The sequence below is a fragment of the Cydia amplana genome, chromosome 17 (assembly GCF_948474715.1).
Source record: "Cydia amplana chromosome 17, ilCydAmpl1.1, whole genome shotgun sequence".
Lineage (NCBI taxonomy): Eukaryota > Metazoa > Arthropoda > Insecta > Lepidoptera > Tortricidae > Cydia > Cydia amplana.
Genome location: NC_086085.1, coordinates 14456288 through 14471080, shown reverse-complemented (window position 1 = coordinate 14471080; position 14793 = coordinate 14456288). Strand labels below are relative to the sequence as shown.

The following is a 14793-nucleotide window of genomic DNA, read 5'->3' as shown; positions in this document are numbered from 1 at the left end:
AGAATGCCGAATTGTGTTCAAATTAGCCCCCACTTAGTGGCGGTATCACAGCAATATGATCTCTCTCGTTAATCTCAATATCCAAACTTTCGTCACAGACTTCCTCGTTTTTCGCCAACAATATATTATTCCTTATGGCCTGCAGATTATAGTTTTCTGTAATAATGTTCAGAAGCTGTTGGTAGCTGATCTTCTTTGGCAATAGGATGGAAGACTCCTTGGTACCTGCCAGTTCCTTGGATTGAGCAAAGAATAGGAGTTTCACATTTACCGCATGCTCAATTTCCATAGTTCATCCTGTAATAGAAAATAAAATAAATCTAGTAATGTAATACCTTCTGGTTCAGTTAACACGCTGTTGTCACAACCAGAATTTGCAATAGTTGCTTAAAACTAAAGGAAAAACATCTTTTTTATATTGGTAAAGTAATAAGTAAGTTTTAGTAAGTTATATATATCATTGTCTGAGTACCCACAACACAAGCCTTCTTGAGCTTACTGTGGGACTTAGTCAATCTGTGTAAGAATGTCCTATAATATTTATTTATTTATTTATGTCCTAATATTTTGAAATCAATTTAAAAAATATGGTAATAGACTGGGGATGAGCGAAAAAACAAGTCCAAGATAAAAAATAAAGAAAAACATAAGCACAATAATGCACATTGGTAATTGGCAAGGCCTAACTGAAAATTGGCAGCATAACATTATTGTCTTTATTTGAATTAAAAATAGCTAGTATCACATATACACTACAATAAAATACAGTAAAAAAAAAAATACGAATCTTGGTATGTGAATAAAAAGTTTGGTTAAGTATTTGCACGTACAGGAAAAAAATGGAAAAAACAACGACAGCACAGACAGACTTTCACGCACGGACTGCGAACTGCAACTGTATTGCATTTGGCAACGGAGGAGCCGGTTTCGTAATGTATAAAGATCACCCGAGCGTAAAAAACAAGTTTCGCTATATCGATTAAAACTGCGGTACTACCTTGACTAGCATTTTAGGCGCCGGTGATCATTCTTAGCGCTGCGTTCATCTAATTAATTAATTACTGTGACGCATTTTATTCAAATCTCGTGGGCTAATTATAGTAAAATTTGTTTTGTCAACCATGCGACGGCGGCCGGGATTGATGACATTAGTGACATTGACAATTTGAGTAATTTGACAGCCAAGGTCAGCATGCTTGGGATGACAGCTGACATTTACCTTTCTTGCCATTCTACAAAATTTACTTAAATATTTGTAAAATTCATTAAATTGTGATTTATTCTGGTTAAGATTAATGTGGATTATGTGTGAATTATCGTCAGTCAAATATAAGTTGAGCACATATTTCTAATAGAAACATGCCTGTAGAGGTTTGTTTCTCTTAATATAATAAGTATTTTTTTGAACGATCATATATTATTATTGTGTGAATTTGACTGAATAACTATAACTTATACTTAAATATACATTTGTACTATTTGTAGTTCTACGACACGATCTATGTTCATGTAATTATTATATATTGTTTTATAATTTAGCAATTTTGTGGTAACAAGGTGGCAACATTCATTCAAAATAGTTTATAAGGGTTGTTACAACTACTCAAATGACGCTCTAATAATAATTAAGTCTTAGTTATATATATAAATTAGATAAAATAAAGAACAATTTAATTTATTTACCATCAACTAAAAATAAAAAAGTGGCTGCTGAATTCAAAGCATCTCGCAAACTTCATAAACGATACTCACCGTGTGCCATTCATGTGCAAGCAATTATCAAGCATTTTATAAAAATACAATTTGGAATAACTCATTCATATAGTCCGTCAACCAAATCTTGTCAGTAGCAATGTAAAGCAAACTAAAGTAGGGCAACACTCAAAGAGCAGTATTGCGCTAAGAAAAGCAGCAATGTACATCGAACCATAAGATTTTTTTTCCGCTGAGCGCGCCCTGCGTACGTCAATTCAAATTGTCACTCGCGGTTTATTGAAAAAAATTGAAACATGGACGGACAATTTAAAAGCGATGTTAAAACAATGTTAATCAAAATGATGAACAAATTTGAAGATATCAAAAACAACTCTCTATCGTAGTGCTTATATTCTCTTTGTTCCCTATGTCTTCTAAGTTTACTAAAATAAAATCATATCAAAATGCAGATAATTAGATAGTGCATATATTTGTTATTTACAATATAATATGCCACTTGTTAATGTAAATTAGTGTACTGTTCTGAATGAATATGACATACCTGTGTAATTTTTTTTATTGGTATATATTGTACAATATACATATTAAAAATAAAACAACTGATATTTGGGTGTTTATTTAATTTAAAGGTAAATAAGATAAGGGGCACTTTTCGACTTGGTTGCGTTGTACACGTATATAAACCGCCATAGGTAAGTATTGTCTGAAGAGATACTTTCTACTACGAACGCCTTATATTGGGCAAGATTTAATCCTGCAACAAACATGTATGGATTAGGTAGATATTGCGAAAGAACGGCGATATAATCAAGGCTCTTAATACTGTTTAAAAGGTTTACCTTTGTAAATAGTCACAAGTGATTGCTGAAAATATTAGACATGTGGGCCTATGGACGGTTTCCAGGACACAATTTATGGTCTTGTTGGATAGATTTAGGCATACGTTTTCATTTTATTTATGCCTTTTAACCCTAAAACAAAAAAACTGAACATAATCCATATATTATACTACTCTTTGACATAATCTTAAAAGTTCGAAAGAGTTCTTCCAGTACTTGTCATAACCTCCATTTTTAGTAATGTTTACCATCAACGAGCATGATTGTACATTGTAGGCCCCTTAGCTTTGCTTATTCTTATTTAATGTATTGGTATTTAATGGTGACAGCAGAAATATCTCTTGAAACAGAAACGATTCAGAATGAAAACCAAATGAAAACAAATAAGGTGACGGCTGTCATTCACGATATCACGATCCACATTCCACAGATAAAACACTGATGACACGCGTTTTGGAATTATTTGAACACAGTGTTGCTAACCCGCGATTTTTCAAATTTGCCGCCTTTTACTACTGACAAGATTTGGTTGACGGACTTTAATATTACATCCGATAAAAGTCTTTTATTGTAAAAATGTACCATTTCAAAGAAAAGTTATAATATATTATTATATTTGAGTTCCAAATATATATTAATCGCCTTTTTTAGGGTTCCGTACCCAAAGGGTAAAAACGGGACCCTATTATTACTAAGACTCCGCTGTCCGTCCGTCCGTCCGGGCGTCCGTCCATCCGTCCGTCCGTCCGGCCGTCCGTCCGTCCGTCCGTCCGTCCGCCCGTCCGTCTGTCACCAGGCTGTATCTCACGAACCGTGATAGCTAGACAGTTGAAATTTTCACTGATGACGTATTTCTGTTGCCGCTATAACAACAAATACTAAAAACAGAATAAAATAAAGATTTAAGTGGGGCTCCCATACAACAAACGTGATTTTTGACCTTGGAGGATATAATCAAACGGAGACGCCATGTCTGTAATTTTCTGTACAAAACAGTCTGCCGATTTTTGCGGGGGAGGGGAACGTCAAATGTATGCGTAACGTAAAAATAGCCATGTCAGATAAACGTCAGTCCATACATTGTGTATGACCGTTGGCCGCCTATTTTCGACAGAGGGGAAAGCCTGTTAATGGCTACTCCGTTTAGTTGTATCCTCCAAGTTTTTGACCGAAGTTAAGCAACGTCGGGCGGGGTCAGTACTTGGATGGGTGACCGTTTTATTGCTTGTTTTGCTCTATTTTCGTTGACGGTGCGGAACCCTCCGTGCGCGAGTCCGACTCGCACTTGGCCGGTTTTTTTAAATATAAGAAGTTATTTGTATACGATACGATTGGTAGTGTATGACAGCTTTAAAATTGTATGATGTTTAAACTGACACTACTGTCAGTTGAAATATAAAAAAATCACCGGATTCAAACAACGGTCGTCGCTGTGAGTTTACGCTCGAGCTCAACCGCTTTTTGGCAAGTTTCCCTCGGGCGCGCGCGTTACATAAAACGAACGTCGCACTGCGTGCACCACAAAAAGGATAAAAATAGATTTTCAGTGTGTGTTGCGCGCATTCAGCGCCGACATTTTTGTTTTCAAATGACATACATACCGAGACGACGCTCGTATTACGTATTAGAAATCTAAAGTGAAACTTACTGAAATCGGTTAACTGTAAACATTGTACTGATTTTTTGTTTGCATCTCGTCTCCTGATTGACGTGCAGCGTGGAATAGAATATTCATTGTTTACGTGAACGCGTTCGTGGTGATTTGCAGTTCCTATGGATTTGTTCGAGTGAATATTGTAGTGCTTTAGTGCTAAGTGAATAATAAACTGTTAAAATGGCTCAGCACGCGGAGCCGATGGACATAGACGACGAAGGTGATTTTGATAATAAGGAAAACACATATCAACACAGCAATGTGCTTTCAAAGACTCCCTGTACTGAGAAAGGATATGAGGAGCTAGATGTGTCTGAGCTCAACATGAAGCTAAGGTACTCCATCACTCCGGCGGCCTCACCTATGTCTAAAAGTATGTCACATTGCTTGGACAACCGACAAAATAACTTAACAGACGAGTCTCTCAACAACACAGTCATTAATGACTATGAAAATAATTTAACTCGCTCCTTAAATTCCACATTGAACAAAACTGAAGTAAAGACATCGAAAATATTACCTTTGCAAGCTTTGCCAACAGACCTTGATGGTAACAGGAGTTCTGTTCTTCGATCTTTGGACCCTGAGACTGGCAATGACATTACTATAACTGTAAGTAATGAAAATGAAATTGACAACCTTTCATTTCCAAGCTCATCCTCCTCTATGGCTCAAACTCCTGAAGCTACTACACCAACAAAAGAAATACCAAAGCATGATGGTGGCTCCCCGATCATGAGAGGGCTCAAGTCTGTGTTAAGTATGTTCAGATCCTCACAGAGCCCCATACCACCTGAGGAAGAGGACCCCAAGGCATTGCAGCCAGTAGTAAGTCCTGCCGATGTGCCACTACCGGACTCTAAGCCTAGAGCCATCGCATCAACTCCAAAGAGTGAGAACAATAAAGAGAAAAGTCTGTCCAGAAGAAACAGTCCACACAAGGAAAGCATAGTATTTAATGAAGATTTAGAAAAAGAATTGCAATGGAATGATGATTCGACTATTGTGTTCAGTACAGAGAAGATCCCGATACACAAGTTATTTTTCCAAGATAAGCCCTCCAAATCTTCTATCTTAAATGAAAAAGTTCAACAAGAAGATGCCAATTCCACTGTTGAATATATGGATGTTTCATACAATGATTTGTCTGTAAAAGACAGAACTTTAAATGGAACTGTAAACAAAAACAAAGTAAATGAATTGGTAGAGTCAGATGGAGAATTTCTTGATTGTGAAACTACATTTACACAGAATGAAGCAAACTCTAACAGTGAAGATGTGAATACAGCAAAAACCAATGATGGACAACTTCCAAATGCACCTGAAAAAGAATTAGTGCAAAATGTTACAACAGTTGCGGAACCATTTACATTAGATACAACTAAAGATATAATTAACTCAATAGATGATTCTCATGTTATTATAGGAGATCATGGACAGCCACTCGATTTTTCTACTACTGATATTGTTAATCAATTGTCTGACCTTATAAACGAATCCGAAACAAGTGCAACAAATGCAATTTCTGTTGAAAATAAAGACACTGTAATTTTAGAAAAACTTGATACTTCAATTGTTAGTGATGTGCAAACCACAAATAATAATGTAACAGCATTGCCAGAAAACCAAGTAACAAGCCCTGTCAACAATGTTACAGATTCCTCTTCTACAGCTCAGGTAAGCAATGAAAATGATAATTTAGTTCATACATCAGGTATTGTTTGTAATACTATTGTGCCTCATATAGTATCTGTTGAACCTAAAAATAGTTTAGCCCCTGTTGATGCTGATAAAGTAACAACTCTTGAAGTTGCTTCTCCAATGCCATTTCCTGATGAAACTGAAACCACAAAGACATCAGAAGGAAAAAGTGAAAACGCTATTAGTTACCCCTCGCCAGTTGACATTCCTTTACCAAATGACGATGATATTAATGAAATTAATGATAATTTGGATGAAAATATATGTACCGAGTTACAAGATAAGGATACGCTTAATGCAAGCACCTCTCAAAGTGTGCTGATGGCAGCCCTCGATAAATCAATTTCCGTGGTAATCCCTGATGCCCAACATACGCAAGTTGAACCACAAAAAGATGTTATCACTTGTCCACTCAATTTATTACCTAGTGATGTTCCATTACCCAATAAAGATGAAGATTCTGTAAAAACTGATATACCGCACGAAGCTATTACTGTAGTTCTTGATCCTGCACAGCCACCAGATACTGATAAACCTGTTACAAATACCGATGTTATTAATGACGTCGTCAACATACCGATCAGTCACACAACTGATGACATACCTCGCGTAGAAACTAAGGCTGAAAGCAAAGAAATGGAGAGTCCTTGCCCGCCCGTCCTATCGCCCAGTGATATTCCGCTACCGGGAAAGGATGACGACAATCCAATTGATACACAAGATTTAGCACAACAAGCTGTAGCTATTGCGGCTGAATCACTTCAACGTGTTTCTCAGAAATCAGACCAAGTTTCAATTGAAGACAGTGCAACGAAAGATCACACAAGTGTTGAGAGTCTCAGATCAGCAGATATTGATCATGTTGAAAGCGAAATAGTTGATGTTGCCATTGTAAACACAATGCCGAATTCAGTTAAACCAGAAGAAGAACACATGGAAATATCTTTTATTGAATCTAACAACGACAAACTTTTCGAAACTATAAATATGGACGTAAGTTTGGTTGATGCGCACAAAACGGTAGAAGTCGCTGAAGGACTACCAGAAGAAAGTCAAAAAGATACTCAACCATCTAATGTCATGCCTGAGTTACGTGAGATAACTAATGACTACATCAAGTCTGCTATGACCGATATTGTCAATGCTGAAAAGCTTGCTCAGAATCAAGAAAATAAACAAATATCGGACAGTGTTCAACTGGAATCTGAAAATAAAATTGTAAAAAGTATAAATAAAGAAATTACTCCAGACACCGTCACAGACAAAGATTTAACGGTAAACGATGAATCAAAACCTGAAAGTTCATATTTACCCACTTTACTTGAAACGGGAGTATCTATAAATGAAACTAAGATTACGGTTGATAATAACGCCCAAAAAATCGAAGAATCAATAATACACGATGTAGGTGTTCCAGTCGTTCAGGATATAGTTAGAGAATTGAATACGACAACTACGTCATCGATAGTTGCCACAGTACTTACAGATCCTAACGAAAAAGAAATGTGCGATGCCAAAGACAACATCGTTCTTCCACATCAACCGGAGGGCTCTGACACTACAATTCATTTAGATTCGTCTCATAGGGCAGAAAGTACCCCGAAATGTGAAGAAAAAATTGACGAAGAAATAATTTTATCAGAAAGCAATAGTCCATTTGTATCAATGTCAGCTGAAGAAGAATATGATCCTGAATCGAAAAAGGATGATTTTGAAAATATTGATAATCCATTTTCGAGAGAATCGAAAGTTGCCCAGTCACCGCCGATATCTCCTAAAATTGTTTCTAAGGGATATAACTTTAACTTTGATGACATTGATAATATCAATCCTTTTGCTACCAAAACTAAGATTAGAATGTCACCACCACCTTGTGTTTCTCCAAATAACTCACTATCGACAGAAAAGCTTAACAAAACTGAAATTGTAGAGCCTATAAAGAGTGAAAAGAATGTCAATAGAAGAAAGTCAATGCCAGAAAGAAAGAAGCCTTTAAAAGCAAAGAGGCATTTGAATTCTAGTGTCGATAGTACAGAAAAAGCTTCACCACAGACAACTCCATCTAAAAACGATGAAGTTAAAAGCCCTACTCAAACTCAAATCGAACAAGAACAACCACAGTTGAGCCAACCAGAACTAAACCAACATGACATCAGCACTGTCGCTCCTGTCAAAGTAGAGGTTAATAAAGATAGCATTGATATCGCTATATCATCAGAAATCATTACACACGAGGACAAAGTTAAAAAAGAACCTACACCTACTCCAAGTTTAGACCATCCCAAAGATGAAACCGTGAGTAGCGAAACTAAAATAGATGAAGATGTCGTTATGAGTGCAAGTGATAAATCTCCAGCAAAACCAGATACATCCTCTTCGGAACAATCTACATATTTCTCTGCGGGCGCTTCATCTACCGAACTGACAGAATCGAAAAACGTATTCAATTTGCCTGAACTAGACGATTCTAATCCATTTGCAACCAAATCTAAAATACGCCAATCACCACCGAGAGATTTCGATATCGATAATCCATTTGCCACTAAAAGTAAAATTAAGTCCTCTCCGGAAACATCGTTCATTGTTACAGAGAAAAATTGTAACGATACTGTAACAATGGGCAATGAAGAGGAATTAAAAGAAGCGAATTGCAGTGGATCGTCTAAGACAAGTGACGAAAAAGATGTCACTGTCCATGGACCTCATGAGATTCACACTGAAGATGAAGATACTCTAGAAGGACCCTTCCTCGAAGCCGACGATGGCGACGAAGCTGAAAAGATACCAGAGTTACCCGAGGATAAAGTAGACGTGGTAGATTTTCATAATATTCATCAGCAAGATAACGATGACGCTGCAGAAATGTTTATAGACGCAGAAGCTTTTGAATTTTTGATGAATCAAAATAAAACAGATGAGGTCGCTTACAGTGGGAAAGAGAGCTTATTCCTCAAGTTTGATCCACTTTTTGCGAGAAGAGTGACGTCAGAAGGAGTGGCAGCTGCATTAAATGATATAAAAAGAAAACAGATTACTCCCAAGAAAGCTCCTAGACAAGCACCTCGCAAGGAAGTTGAACTTTTATCCTTTGAGAAGCCTGTCGCTGGACCTTCAGATTTGAATGGTACATATGAAACACAAAGTGTGGTCGAGGAAAAATCTGACGACATGAACGTCACCGTATCGAAGCCGATGATGGCCGTCACGCCAGCTGTTAACCCGGTTGTGACGCCTAGAAAATCTTTGACGCCTAATAGATCAAACAGGCTTTCCATGACGTTTACCTCACCGGCCATGGCTGTGATTGATAGGCTTCTGTCGTTAAGCGGCAGCAGCCCGACAGTAGGCCTCGATACGACAGTTACTCATGCTGACAGATCACACAATGAGACAGACCAAGCTCTTACACAACTTAGAGAACTGTTAGCTGAAAAGGAAATACATGTGTACAACTTAAGGTGTGAAACTAAGGAACTAAAAGACAGATTATCAACTTTAGAAACTCAGATGAAAACTCTGGAAGTGGAAAGTGCAGAAAGATTAAAGAAAGTTAACGAATTAAATGAGAATCTAGCTGAAAAGACTAAAATGAACAGGAACATGGCGACAGTGGTAGAAGAGTACGAACGGACCATCGCTAGTTTAATATCAGAAACTGAACAAGACAAGAAACGGTTCGCAGAGGAACGCAATCAGCTTATTAGAGATAGGGACGAGCAGACGGCGCATCTTACCAGCATGGAGGTCTCTTTCAACGACCTCCACAGCAAATATGAGAAGAGTAAACAAGTGATATTGGGTTACAAAACAAATGAAGAAGCATATAAAAAGTCTATACAAGAATTTGAAGAGAATCTCGCGAAAATGCACACGAATTATGAGCTGCTGAAACAGCACGCGACTTCGAAACTTAATCACGCGAACCAGGAATTAGAGAAGATTAATAAAGCTCACGAAGGGGAAATTTTGAAATTCAACGCTATGCTGAAGCGCAAAGAGGTTCACATCACGTCGCTGGAGGAAAGCCTCGCGCAGAAAACCAAAGCGAACGAGGAACTGACGGCCATATGCGATGAACTCATCAACAAAGTCGGTTGAACTAATTTTAGTCCTACATAAACATTAATGTTTTATAGTTTTCCTGATGTATGAACAGATTGATATCTCGGGGCTTGTTGCTTGTGTGCTTATCGTGAGTAAGCACTGCCAATGTGAGCTGGTCTCCTTGTTTCAATGTGCCAAATAAAATGTACATCTAAAACAAATTTTCCTCCTGAATTTAAGACTGCAAATTGTGATAAAAAAATTCAATTGGATATAATTCGATGTGTGATCATTGTTGCTATTTGTTTAATTAGTTCGCGACGATCGCGTATACGACGTAACTAAATAGTACATACTTTTAAATAACAAAATTATGTGCGTAACACGTTTTGTACTATGCTGGTCATAGTGAAAATGTGTTATTGTATGTCAATTAATTGAATATTCTTCCGTATCAATCCAGTTTCAGTAGTTATTTTATAATTGTGAATAGTGTATATTTTTGCATGTGTTTAGCTGTATTTTTTTAATCTTAAAATATTTATGTGTAGGGAACATATTTTTGCGGCAGTTTACTCGTAAAATTCATCTTGATGCCTACTCAACATATTTTTATAAATCTGTACTAAAGACACTATTTCCACATCATTTAAAATTATATGACATAATTTTTATAGACATTTTGAGTGTTATATTAGCGTTGGCGGATCTCTCATCAAAATAATTATGCTTAGTATATTTTTATATGATATCGATACTTTTTAACAGTGTTTCATATAATTTCGTAATATTTTTAGAAAGGAAATTGTACAAGTTTGAGATTTGAAATGGTATTTTATCCGCACTTGTTTCAATGTTAGGTACAATATGTTTTGTATTATATTAGACTATTTTAGTTATTAAAGTTCTTGACTCTTTAAAATAATTGTTTCACTTGTACCTAACGCACTGCCAGCAGTATAAGGGCTCATTTAGACGCTGCGAGAACTCGCATGCGAGTTTCATTACATTGCGTTATTTGATCGGCCGGCTGAATTGTTGTAACCTCAATGGTCCGCAATGTAACTAAAATCGCATGTCAGTTCGCGCGCCGTTTTAATGAGCCCTAAAGATCGGTTTTCCTAGGATAGCGGTGCCGTCATATAGCGGCCGTCTCCATACTAAATAATACGGCTATATACGCTAAATATGGATGTCGTAGTATTTGTATGGAGACGGCCGCTATATGACGGTACTGCTATCGGAGGAAACCAAAGCTTAAGGCCGTGCATCGAAAAATAACAGGATCTTAGAAACGTGGCAGTGGCTAGCCCCGGAAACAAACAGTAGTGATTTTCGGATATATGTTTCTTGACTATATGATAAGTGATTTCATAGTTGTCGAAACACGAATGCTTAAAATTTTCTCGATAGAAAATAAATCCAAACTTACGTGTTCATTTTTCGGTTTTAGCTTCGTGCAACTAGAAAACACATCCATATCCAGCACAACCCACCTTACAGCAAAGGTTTTCATCTCGTCTTAACTTTCAAAGAACTAAATATTAACTTATTATCCTTTACCGATGGATTTATTATCGATTTTTGATTTTATGAATTCAACAGCAAACGCCCATTTTACGCAGTTCCGTTTCTCTTTCTGTCATGCGTCAAAGTCATAAATGCATTCTTTATGCCAGTAATGTTAGATGGCCGTCGTGCCTCAAAGAGGTGAGACCTATGTCACTTCGCGCAGCGCTCCGAATTACGTAAAATGTTAATATCCAATAAACGTTGAGTCGTAACTCCATTGAGTAGTAACGGAATCGGAGGTAAACCTATGATGGTGCCTTCTTACAGGCCTATACGTTACGCATGTGTGCGTGTTTGCTTAGCTACGTCATGCTACGTCGAAATCTATACTCTTTGTCAGTTACAACGGGTTAGGAAATTTCGACAGATATTGAAATGTATCGGTAGCTGTTTGGTATTTAGCCATCAGAATCTAAGCGTAACTTTTTGCTTTATTTTTGTTTGAAAATAAAATATCTATAAGAATATATTTTTTGCTTTTTTTCTATTGTGATGATAAAAATAAATCTAGTATTTTTCATGCTCAAATAATTTAAAATAATTGAATAAATATTAAAAACTAATTGATATTATTCGTTTTAATTATTATATTATTAAGTTTGTTTGAATAAAATATTTTATTTCAATAATACGAAAAGTTATTATATTTAAGTACCACTAAAAAAAGGTCCCTACTTACAAAAACTCACTTGCACGGGCCGGGGTTCGAACCCGTGACCTCCGGTTTGAAAGTCGCACGCCACTACAATTTCACATAAGTAATTTACAATGACATGATACCGTGGAAAAAGTGAATATTACAATGTACTGTGTTACCATAATTTTATAGTTTATTTTGGCTTGACAAGGAGGAATGAGAAAAACGTGCAGAGCGAGAGGATTAAATCTCTCTGTCCCTTTCTTAAAGTAGCCAATCCTAATTATGACATCTGTTTTGATATTAATTCTTTGAACATCATTTGTCGATGTTCTTTTTTATATCATCGAGAAAGATTTTTATTAAAAAAATGTGTTGAATTTATATGTTTTATTTATGTTTTTTGGCATAAATTTCTTTACTTTTGACAAATTTTGATTGTGATGACAAACGATTTGATGTGATGTGTGAAACGAACCATGTGATCAACGATTTATCTAATAAAACTTCATTTAGTTGAAAAAAATAGTTGTCTACTACCGGGTGGAAAAAATTTATGGGCCCTGGAGGGAAAGTGCCTTAAAACCTTAAGTTTGCTCATTTTACTTAAATGAAACATTATTGTTTTTTAAAGAAACAACTGCATTCAAAGATTTTTGAAGTGAAAACTTCTTTAGCGGCGCTAGGCACTTTTTGAGGTGGGGAAAAAATGATAAACTCGAGACAGCGTAAGGCGATCATGTGACCGTAAGGTTTAGATGGCCAATCATTTAGATGGCATTTAAATCAATAAAGAAAAACTCAATGACATTACATGAAAAAGGTTATAATCTTGTACGGGCTGACATACGTCGAGGATCTAACAGTATTATAACTTTATATCACTCAAATATAATTCAATAAAGCTACATCTTGATGAAATCGCTAATAAAAGTGAACTCTAGTACTGGTGAATAAAACTCAAAATATCATGACCAAATATACTTAGATGCGAGGTCTGCAAGGTAACTTTACAATTTCTATTCGAATTTTAAACAATTAACGCTATAAATTTGAATTTCGAATTTTAAACAAGCTCACTGACGAGCAATTTCTGAACCAAAAGTTTTCAATAGAAAGGAGGATGGGTCAATTATACATAGTGCTGCAGACATTTTGGACTAGTCATTGAGTTTTCACTTCTGTCGGCACTCCCGGAATGCAACACGTTGTTTTTTTTAAATTCGCTTAGTCGCGCCCGGGAATCGAATCTACTTTTTCCACACTGTATAAAAGAACACAAATGCTTTTCTTCTGGTAACTTAAATGTTCTATCTATCTTGGTGATATGTCAATGCAATCAAATAATCTGAAAAAATAATAATAACCCAATTTATGAATTCCGTTCCTTCATAAAAATGCGAAATGTACGTACAATTTTTAGGGATATCGTACTTTTCCCAGAGACAAATTTAGTTGGCTAAGAGACATTTTCACTGATTTGGGGTCTGGGCTCTAAAAATCTAACATAATATGATAAGGACTTAATCGTTTTAAGCTCAAGAGTGAGTTTTCCTAAAGCTTTTTCTAAAAATTATGTCTTTATTAACGTTAGGAGTGCACTGCAGCATGTCAAATGTATGCCAAAATGTCAAGGGAGAGAACAATAAATTAAGTTTCAATTCCACTTCCACTCATCAGCAAAGTGATATAAGTATATCAGCAGTTTAAAGTTATTTTTGATTACAAAATTAACGCATCAAAAAAATCAAAGTGCATAGAAAAAAAGTCTCCTGAGTCATAATAAAATTGATGTCTCTTGGGTCACCAGAAAAGTCACCAGGGAGAACGATGACCCAAATCACATTTAAAAGAAAATGTAAATTTTGTGTACTACCTACGAACATTTTTCAAAAAACTATGTTTTTATAACATATAGATCTAATACCTCTTTTCGTACCCCGGATAAAATGGTCGGCGACTAAAAAAGTAACTGAAACGTTACGTTATTAGGTTCACGATGCCGCGTTGTACCCTTGCCTTCGTTGCGATATGTTTGGTAAGTCAGGAGACTTAAAAAATGAGCCATGATTTTGAGACATATTAACAAATATTTTTTTGAATATATATTAATTTTAGCTGACTTTAATAATTTACCAGTTAAATTAGATGTAAATACCTTTTTAGTTAATCGTTAATATGATATATTAGTAGCAGTAAAACACTTTATTGTACAAAAAGACACATAAAACATGAAAAAACACACATCCTTCGTATATGGTAGAATATATTTTTCACACTTATAAGTAAAAACTAAAACCGATACGCGATTGGGATACGCTCTTTTTGTATGGGATACAAAAAAAAATTCTCCTGGGTCACCAAGAAAAATCGACATATTAAAATAATTCAGTTCGTTTTTAAGTTCTAGTCAGATTGACTTTTTGGTTATTTGAGATAAATTACAATAACGCTTAGATTTGAAAAACATGATTTTCTATTTTGTTGCGATCGACCCGGGTAATAAAAATACGGCGAATTTGAACTTTTGTTTGTTGTCGTTGTAAAATATATTAAAAAATTATGTAGGCACCCCTGACAATTGAAATTCAAAATTATCCAGAAAAAGCGGCCAAGTGCGAGTCGGACTC

The 14793-nt window shown here is 35.9% G+C and overlaps 2 protein-coding genes across 3 annotated transcripts in view; one reads left to right on the top strand and one right to left on the bottom strand.

The window, feature by feature from the left end:
- Nucleotides 1-15: 15 nt before the first annotated feature.
- The window catches only part of LOC134655832 (molybdopterin synthase sulfur carrier subunit), a 226791-nt gene continuing 212013 nt past the window's right edge, over nt 16-14793 (bottom strand). The window contains exons 1-2 of one of the 2 annotated variants that reach the window (XM_063511320.1): nt 998-1101; nt 16-297 (exon numbers count right to left, since the gene is read on the bottom strand). In XM_063511320.1, coding sequence (XP_063367390.1) covers nt 23-289 — 267 coding nt within the window. In that variant the 5' untranslated portion in view covers nt 290-297; nt 998-1101 and the 3' untranslated portion in view covers nt 16-22. Of the gene's footprint in view, nt 298-997; nt 1102-14793 lie in introns of those variants that run through there. The other variant, XM_063511321.1, reaches the window with a different exon arrangement.
- LOC134656094 (uncharacterized) lies at nt 3932-10020 on the top strand. The gene has a single exon (XM_063511612.1). The coding sequence runs from the start codon at nt 4390-4392 to the stop codon at nt 10006-10008; it is 5619 nt and encodes a 1872-aa protein (XP_063367682.1). The 5' UTR covers nt 3932-4389; the 3' UTR covers nt 10009-10020.

What these genes read in the sequence shown, in the direction of transcription:
- LOC134656094 (XM_063511612.1), top strand. Translation starts at nt 4,390, where the DNA reads ATGGCTCAGCACGCGGAGCCGATGGACATAGACGACGAAGGTGATTTT.